This window comes from Oncorhynchus tshawytscha, unplaced genomic scaffold (genome assembly GCF_018296145.1).
Source record: "Oncorhynchus tshawytscha isolate Ot180627B unplaced genomic scaffold, Otsh_v2.0 Un_contig_1213_pilon_pilon, whole genome shotgun sequence".
Lineage (NCBI taxonomy): Eukaryota > Metazoa > Chordata > Actinopteri > Salmoniformes > Salmonidae > Oncorhynchus > Oncorhynchus tshawytscha.
The window spans coordinates 10,738-19,993 of NW_024609725.1; the positions used below are offsets into that span (position 1 = coordinate 10,738).

At 45.3% G+C, this 9,256-nt stretch overlaps 1 protein-coding gene across 3 annotated transcripts; it reads left to right on the plus strand.

Moving 5' to 3' along the window:
- The first annotated feature begins 462 nt into the window (after positions 1-462).
- Positions 463-8,274, plus strand: mrpl16 (mitochondrial ribosomal protein L16). 3 transcript variants are annotated; one of them, XM_042317289.1, is made up of 5 exons: positions 463-692; positions 2,872-2,943; positions 4,394-4,542; positions 5,289-5,582; positions 7,496-7,629. In XM_042317289.1, exons 1-5 carry the CDS (start codon positions 626-628, stop codon positions 7,544-7,546), a joined length of 633 nt encoding a protein of 210 aa, XP_042173223.1. In that variant the 5' UTR covers positions 463-625; the 3' UTR covers positions 7,547-7,629. The 3 variants fall into 3 exon arrangements, with proteins under 3 accessions (XP_042173223.1, XP_042173221.1, XP_042173222.1); XM_042317287.1 differs by lacking the exon at positions 7,496-7,629 and adding an exon at positions 7,658-8,274 and having other exon boundaries at positions 465-692; XM_042317288.1 differs by lacking the exons at positions 463-692; positions 7,496-7,629 and adding exons at positions 921-1,047; positions 7,658-8,274.
- The last annotated feature ends 982 nt before the right edge of the window (positions 8,275-9,256 follow it).

Here is a 9,256-nt window from a genome sequence, read left to right on the forward strand (position 1 = left end):
CATTTAGTTACATTTAACTGGTTAAATCCCATCGTTAATTAGCCCATTTCATATTGCACGATGTTCAGTACGTTTCTCATATTGGACATACTGCACCGTGGTACACAATTTCCTGTTCGTTGTGTCGCAGTAATATGGTTCCAATTTCTACTCAGGACCTCCTCTAGTTTACAAATCCATAGAGTGTACAACCCAAGGAGCGTCACTGCTCGTTCTGTGGTCCTTAAAGAGTGACCAATCAGCTTACACAAACAAAAAACATTGTTGATCATGTAGGCTTGACATAAATATATATATATATTTTTTAAGACATAATATCTTATAGAACTACTTTTAATTATTCTTTGTATGATAACTTAGTATAAAATATATTAATAATGATATACATTTTCCATAATTTTCGCCCTAATTATGGGACTTTTATTCTGAAGGGTTGCAAAAATCCGTAACCCGGAAGTACTTAGTAATTCTTGCCCACTTTATAACGGCGTGACCTTGTCCAACGCGTGATTTCATGAACGAACCTATTTATCGTAACCTTTAATAGTTGTTCATTTGAAATGATGGTTGACGATTACATAAACTATCAATTTCTAACATAGTCAATAGTCATAACTTGCAAGCTATGCTTTCTCTATTCAAATCCGCTCTTGTCGGATTGGCCAACACTGGTGGATCCACGGGGCTCCAAGGTAAGGTTCTGTCACAGTAGCTGGTTTGCGGACGAGGGGTAGACTTGTCAGGCTGCAAACTGTTCAATGTTCCTTATCTCATCAAAACACATGACAAGACTGGCCCGTGTTTTGAGTGTGAGAGAGGGCTTGACCACTAGCTCATGTTGGTAATGGACGCGAGTAACTAGTGTGGACGAAATGGAGAAAAGATTGGAGAAGCAACAGCCGAACAATATAGGTGTCAGTTGTGATATGGAGCGGAAGGATGAGAGTCACGGATCTGATTGGGCTGTAGTAGGAAGACAGGAAGAGGAGAGATCCTGATACAGGAAGCGGTGGAGCGTCTAGTAAAGAAAGCATAAAGAGGGCCAAGGTAGGAAACAATAGTAGTGATGTGTTGTAGTGGAAAGTCGTGATGGTGTTTGATGAGACCACAGGGCTTCATTTACACACTATCCGACTAACCAATGTCATAGAGAAAGAGAGAGGTGTGAAGTCAAACTGGCCCGGTTCATTAGAAAAGGTCGATTGCAAATATTTTGTAGTTGTCAGGCTCATCAAGGGAAGATAATGCAATTGGACAAGCTTAATGAGAAGAAGATGAAAAGTCATGTAGGGTTAGGGTTATAGGGTTAGGGTTCTTATGCTTGGTTGAGTAGAGTCATCGCTGGTGTCCCAATATGTCCACAGATGATATTAAAGAAAATGTGAAGGGAGGCAGAGTGGTTGAGGCCAAAAGGTTTATCAGTAGGAAAGAAGTGAAAGCCTGTCGGTGCTGCCGAGAGCCTGTCAGATGGAGGAGCTAGCTGTGAATGGTTGCCCTTCAAACCAACCAGCTAGATGGAGGAGCTAGCTGTGAATGGTTGCCCTACAAACCAACCAGCTAGATGGAGGAGCTAGCTGTGAATGGTTGCCCTACAAACCAACCAGCTAGATGGAGGAGCTAGCTGTGAATGGTTGCCCTACAAACCAACCAGCTAGATGGAGAAGCTAGCTGTGAATGGTTGCCCTACAAACCAACCAGCTAGATGAAGGAGCTAGCTGTGAATGGTTGCCCTACAAACCAACCAGCTAGATGGAGAGAAGTGAATGGTTGCCCTACAAACCAACCAGCTAGCTGTGAATGGTTGCCCTACAAACCAACCAGCTAGATGAAGGAGCTAGCTAGCTGTGAATGGTTGCCCTACAAACCAACCAGCTAGATGAAGGAGCTAGCTGTGAATGGTTGCCCTACAAACCAACCAGCTTGATGGAGAAGGAGCTAGCTGTGAATGGTTGCCCTACAAACCAACCAGCTTGATGGAGAAGGAGCTAGCTGTGAATGGTTGCCCTACAAACCAACCAGCTTGATGGAGAAGGAGCTAGCTGTGAATGGTTGCCCTACAAACCAACCAGCTTGATGGAGAAGGAGCTAGCTAGCTGTGAATGGTTGCCCTACAAACCAACCAGCTTGATGGAGAAGCCCTAAAAACCAACCAGAGCTAGCTGTGAATGGTTGCCCTACAAACCAACCAGCTAGATGGAGCTAGCTGTGAATGGTTGCCCTACAAACCAACCAGCTAGATGGAGAAGGAGCTAGCTGTGAATGGTTGCCCTACAAACCAACCAGCTAGAATGTTGCCCTACAAACCAACCAGAAGGAGCTAGCTAGCTGTGAATGGTTGCCCTACAAACCAACCAGCTAGATGAAGAGCTACAAACCAACCAGCTAGCTGTGAATGGTTGCCCTACAAACCAACCAGCTTGATGGAGAAGAAGCTAGCTAGCTGTGAATGGTTGCCCTACAAACCAACCAGCTTGATGGAGAGCTAGCTGTGAATGGTTGCCCTACAAACCAACCAGCTAGATGAAGGAGCTAGTTGTGAATGGTTGCCCTACAAACCAACCAGCTTGATGGAGAAGGAGCTAGCTGTGAATGGTTGCCCTACAAACCAACCAGCTAGAAGATGGAGCTAGCTAGCTGTGAATGGTTGCCCTACAAACCAACCAGCTAGAAGAAGGAGCTAGCTAGCTGTGATTGGTTGCCCTACAAACCAACCAGCTTGATGATCTTAAATAAATGCTCATGCTGTATTCTTGCCATTTTGACAACACGTTTGACTGGCTGCCTGCAGCCACTATTATATTAGCTTGGCTTTCTAGCTAACGGATTTAGCTAGCTAGCAGCAATATAAAACTATGATTGTTTGTTGTCTAGGTGTCCTGCAGAGTCATCTGAAGGTCCTGTCTGCTGGGATGAAGACATACGAGGTGCCTCCAGACTACAGCGGTAACTATCTTTCTTTGCCCTGCACCTTCAGCATTCAATCAGTTGACCTGGCTTCCTAGAATGGATGAAGCATTGTGTTGAACCTCTCTTATCTAGAATGGATGAAGCATTGTGTTGAACCCCTCTTATCTAGAATGGATGAATCATTGTGTTGAACCCCTCTTATCTAGAATGGATGAAGCATTGTGTTGAACCTCTTATCTAGAATGGATGAAGCATTGTGTTGAACCCCTCTTATCTAGAATGGATGAAGCATTGTGTTGACCTGGCTTCCTAGAATGGATGAAGTATTGTGTTGAACCCCTCTTATCTAGAATGGATGAATCATTGTGTTGAACCCCTCTTATCTAGAATGGATGAATCATTGTGTTGAACCCCTCTTATCTAGAATGGATGAATCATTGTGTTGAACCCCTCTTATCTAGAATGGATGAAGCATTGTGTTGAACCCCTCTTATCTAGAATGGATGAATCATTGTGTTGAACCCCTCTTATCTAGAATGGATGAATCATTGTGTTGAACCCCTCTTATCTAGAATGGATGAAGCATTGTGTTGAACCCCTCTTATCTAGAATGGATGAAGCATTGTGTTGAACCCCTCTTATCTAGAATGGATGAAGCATTGTGTTGAACCCCTCTTATCTAGAATGGATGAAGCATTGTGTTGAACCTCTTATCTAGAATGGATGAAGCATTGTGTTGAACCCCTCTTATCTAGAATGGATGAAGCATTGTGTTGAACCCCTCTTATCTAGAATGGATGAATCATTGTGTTGAACCTCTCTTATCTAGAATGGATGAATCATTGTGTTGAACCCCTCTTATCTAGAATGGATGAATCATTGTGTTGAACCTCTCTTATCTAGAATAGATGAATCATTGTGTTGAACCCCTCTTATCTAGAATGGATGAATCATTGTGTTGAACCCCTCTTATCTAGAATGGATGAATCCCTCTTATCTAGAATGGATGAATCATTGTGTTGAACCTCTCTTATCTGAATGGATGAATCATTGTGTTGAACCCCTCTTATCTAGAATGGATGAAGCATTGTGTTTGAACCCCTCTTATCTAGAATGGATGAAGTATTGTGTTGAACCCCTCTTATCTAGAATGGATGAATCATTGTGTTGAACCCCTCTTATCTAGAATGGATGAATCATTGTGTTGAACCCCTCTTATCTAGAATGGATGAATCATTGTGTTGAACCCCTCTTATCTAGAATGGATGAATCATTGTGTTGAACCCCTCTTATCTAGAATGGCGACAAGTTTGGTGGTCATGGTGGTCAAGCATTCAGTTTGCATCATAACAACATTGCATCATATCCGTCAAGGTTTCTGACCACACACACACACACACTTTGGTTACAGGTCAAGATCACCCAGACTCCATATACTGTTTACCGTGACCCCCTCTCTGTGACCCCCTCTCTGTGACCCCTGTAGAGGTTGTGCTACCTGAAAGACCCAAGCTGAAGTTTCTGAACAAGGTGCCCAACTTTAAGAAGGCGAGGAAGGAGATGAAGAAGCTAAGAGACATCCAGGGACCAGCCCAGACAGCCAACACCTTCACCAAGGGACAGTACGGCATCGTGGTGAGTGTGTGTGTGTGTGTTGAATACACAGAGAACTCCGTCTACATGCCTACAAGGGTTACGTGTTAAAATCATCTCCCATCAGGGTCTGTGGATGTAGTTATATTGATCAAAACTTCCCCCTAAAGGTCAATGTTCCAGAACTGTTCTGTGATTGATAAAAGTTCATTTATTTCTTCACTGTTTCAAACTTCCTCCTGTCATCCTCCTCTCCTCAGGCGCTGGGAGGGGCTACCTCCACTTCTTATCCAATCATCCTCCTCTCCTCAGGCGCTGGGAGGGGCTACCTCCACTTCTTATCCAATCATCCTCCTCTCTTCAGGCGCTGGGAGGGGCTACCTCCACTTCTTATCCAATCATCCTCCTCTCTTCAGGCGCTGGGAGGGGCTACCTCCACTTCTTATCCAATCATCCTCCTCTCCTCAGGCGCTGGGAGGGGCTACCTCCACTTCTTATCCAATCATCCTCCTCTCCTCAGGCGCTGGGAGGGGCTACCTCCACTTCTTATCCAATCATCCTCCTCTCCTCAGGCGCTGGGAGGGGCTATCCAATCATCCTCCTCTCCTACCTCCAATCATCCAATCATCCTCAGGCGCTGGGAGGGGCTACCTCCACTTCTTATCTAATCATCCTCCTCTCCTACCTCCACTTCTTATCTAATCATCCTCCTCTCCTACCTCCACTTCTTATCTAATCATCCTCCTCTCCTACCTCCACTTCTTATCTAATCATCCTCCTCTCCTCAGGCGCTGGGCGGGGGTTACCTCCACTTTGGTCACATGGAGATGATGCGTCTGACCATCAACAGGAGGATGGACCCTCGCACCACCTTCGCCCGCTGGCGTATTAACGCCCCCTACAAGCCCATCACCAGGAAGGGCCTGGGCCAGAGGATGGGCGGGGGCAAAGGGAACATAGACCACTACGTCACACCGGTGAAGTACGGACGGATGATTGTGGAGGTTGGGGGACGGCTGGAGCTGGGCGAGGTGGAGCCTATCCTCAAGGAAGTGGCCAAGAAACTGCCCTTCCCTGCCAAGGTCAGCTCCCCGCTGGGGATACTTCAAGGTGTAATAAAAGGGCCACATCTAGGGGTGGTGCTGGCCAATCACAGTAGCATCTGCTCCTCTAAATGCAGGGATATGTTGGGGGAAAAACTAGTTCCCTATTAGGCTTGGGATATTGAATTATACTGTGGTAGCATCAGAGACCTCGTTACATTCTACTGTGGTAGCATCAGAGACCTCATTACATTCTACTGTGGTAGCATCAGAGACCTCATTACATTCTACTGTGGTAGCATCAGAGACCTCGTTACATTCTACTGTGGTAGCATCAGAGACCTCATTACATTCTACTGTGGTAGCATCAGAGACCTCATTACATTCTACTGTGGTAGCATCAGAGACCTCATTACATTCTACTGCGGTAGCATCAGAGACCTCATTACAGTCTACTGTGGTAGCATCAGAGACCTCATTACATTCTACTGTGGTAGCAGTAAAAACCTCATTCCATTCTACTGCGGTAGCATCAGAGACCTCATTACAGTCTACTGCGGTAGCATCAGAGACCTCATTACAGTCTACTGCGGTAGCATCAGAGACCTCATTACATTCTACTGTGGTAGCATCAGAGACCTCATTACAGTCTACTGCGGTAGCATCAGAGACCTCATTACAGTCTACTGCGGTAGCATCAGAGACCTCATTACAGTCTACTGTGGTAGCATCAGAGACCTCATTACATTCTACTGTGGTAGCATCAGAGACCTCATTACATTCTACTGTGGTAGCATCAGAGACCTCATTACAGTCTACTGTGGTAGCATCAGAGACCTCATTACATTCTACTGTGGTAGCATCAGAGACCTCATTCCATTCTACTGTGGTAGCATCAGAGACCTCATTACATTCTACTGTGGTAGCATCAGAGACCTCATTACAGTCTACTGCGGTAGCATCAGAGACCTCATTACAGTCTACTATGGTAGCATCAGAGACCTCATTCCATTCTACTGTGGTAGCATCAGAGACCTCATTACAGTCTACTGTGGTAGCATCAGAGACCTCATTACAGTCTACTGTGGTAGCATCAGAGACCTCATTACAGTCTACTGTGGTAGCATCAGAGACCTCATTACAGTCTCTACATGTTACATTCTACTGTGGTAGCATCAGAGACCTCATTACAGTCTACTGCGGTAGCATCAGAGACCTCATTACAGTCTACTGCGGTAGCATCAGAGACCTCATTACAGTCTACTGCGGTAGCATCAGAGACCTCATTACAGTCTACTGCGGTAGCATCAGAGACCTCATTACAGTCTACTGCGGTAGCATCAGAGACCTCATTACAGTCTACTGTGGTAGCATCAGAGACCTCATTACAGTCTACTGCGGTAGCATCAGAGACCTCATTACATTCTACTGTGGTAGCAGTAAAAACCTCATTCCATTCTACTGCGGTAGCATCAGAGACCTCATTACAGTCTACTGTGGTAGCATCAGAGACCTCATTACAGTCTACTGCGGTAGCATCAGAGACCTCATTACATTCTACTGTGGTAGTATCAGAGACATCATTACATTCTACTGTGGTACCATCAGACCTCATTACATTCTACTGTGGTAATCCTATACCTGACCTCTAACCTCTGACCCCCTCCACCAGGTAGTCAGAGAGACCTCATGGAGCAGGAACATTCTACTGTGGTACCATCAGACCTCATTACAGTCTACTGTGGTAGCATCCCTCTGATCTCCACCAGGTAGTAAGCATCAGAGAACCTCATTACAGTCGATGCGGAGCATCAGAGAACACTATACAGTCTGACTGTGTAACCTCAGACCCTCATCTACTCCACCAGGTAGTAAGCAGAGAGAACCTGGCTGCGATGGAGCAGGAACACTATACCTGACATAGTGTAACCTCTGACCCCTCTCTCCACCAGGTAGTGTCCAGAGAGAGCCTGGCAGCCATGCAGCAGGAACACTATACCTGACCTCTAACCTCTGACCCCTCTCTCCACCAGGTAGTGTCCAGAGAGAGCCTGGCAGCCATGCAGCAGGAACACTATACCTGACCTCTAACCTCTGACCCCTCTCTCCACCAGGTAGTGTCCAGAGAGAGCCTGGCAGCCATGCAGCAGGAGCAGCAGGACATGGAGCAGAACAACCAGAACCCCTGGACCTTCCAGAGGATCGCCAGGGGCAACATGCTGGGGGTCAGGAGGGTCCTCAGCCCCTTTGACCTCCACAACCACGGGAAGTACAGCGGAAAGTTCCACAACCCGGGCAGGGTGTGAGGGAGTCGCCGTGGTGCCCTCAAATACATTTTAACAGCTGACTGCAGTTTGGAACATGGCTTGCATCCAAAATGGCTGCTTGTTCGCTGTATTACTTTTGACCAGAGTCCAGGTGTCATGTCAGACACAGCCCATGGAGCCAAAATGGCTGCCTATTCCCTATTCGGTGCACTACTTTTAACCAGGTGCCATGTCAGACACAGCCCATGGAGCCAAAATGGCAGCCTGTTCCCTATTCGGTGCACTACTTTTGACCAGAGCCCGGGTGTCATGTCAGACACAGCCCATGGAGCCAAAATGGCTGGCAGTCACGTGGAGAATTCTCTTCTTCTGTGTGACTCCCTTATTGGAATGTAGCCTGTTACTTGTCTGTACCAGATCAGTGATTGGTGTTCAATCAGGAAATAAAGATACTTGTCTTCTAATCTTCTGTTTTTAAATGACTGTTTAATCTGGAGCCATCTTGAAGAATGAAAGTTAGTGTGACAGATTGACATTTGATGACCAACGTTGTTTAAAGGTCATTATGTGCCGATCTCTCCAACCAAAACATTTGACCCCATGTGATCCACCTGGTCATGTGATGTTGTTAGACAACAATTATTATTATTTTTTTCACCTTTATTTAACCAGGTAGGCAAGTTGAGAACAAGCTCTCATTTACAACTGCGACCTGGCCAAGATAAAGCAAAGCAGTTCGACAGATACAACGACACAGAGTTACACATGGAGTAAAACAAACATACAGTCAATAATACAGTATAAACAAGTCTATATACAATGTGAGCAAATGAGGTGAGAAGGGAGGTAAAGGCAAAAAAGGCCATGGTGGCAAAGTAAATACGATATAGCAAGTAAAACACTGGAATGGTAGTTTTGCAATGGAAGAATGTGCAAAGTAGAGATAAAAATAATGGGGTGCAAAGGAGCAAAATAAATAAATTAATTAAATACAGTAGGGAAAGAGGTTTGGGCTAAATTATAGGTGGGCTATGTACAGGTGCAGTAATCTGTGAGCTGCTCTGACAGTTGGTGCTTAAAGCTAGTGAGGGAGATAAGTGTTTCCAGTTTCAGAGATTTTTGTAGTTCGTTCCAGTCATTGGCAGCAGAGAACTGGAAGGAGAGGTGGCCAAAGAAAGAATTGGTTTTGGGGGTGACTAGAGAGATATACTACTATGACTGACCCTGTAAAACAACACCTATCATACTACTATGACTGACCCTGTAAAACAACACCTATCATACTACTATGACTGACCCTGTAAAACAACACCTATCATACTACTATGACTGACCCTGTAAAACAACACCTATCATACTACTATGACTGACCCTGTAAAACAACACCTATCATACTACTATGTCTGACCCTGTAAAACAACACCTATCATACTACTATGACTGACC

Bases quoted from the DNA above. Each gene is read 5' to 3' on its own strand.
- mrpl16 (XM_042317287.1), top strand. From the start codon at position 626: ATGCTTTCTCTATTCAAATCCGCTCTTGTCGGATTGGCCAACACTGGT. The intron at 693-2,871 runs GTAAGGTTCTGT...TTTGTTGTCTAG, and splicing joins TGGATCCACGGGGCTCCAAG to GTGTCCTGCAGAGTCATCTG. The intron at 5,583-7,657 runs GTCAGCTCCCCG...TCTCTCCACCAG, and splicing joins AACTGCCCTTCCCTGCCAAG to GTAGTGTCCAGAGAGAGCCT.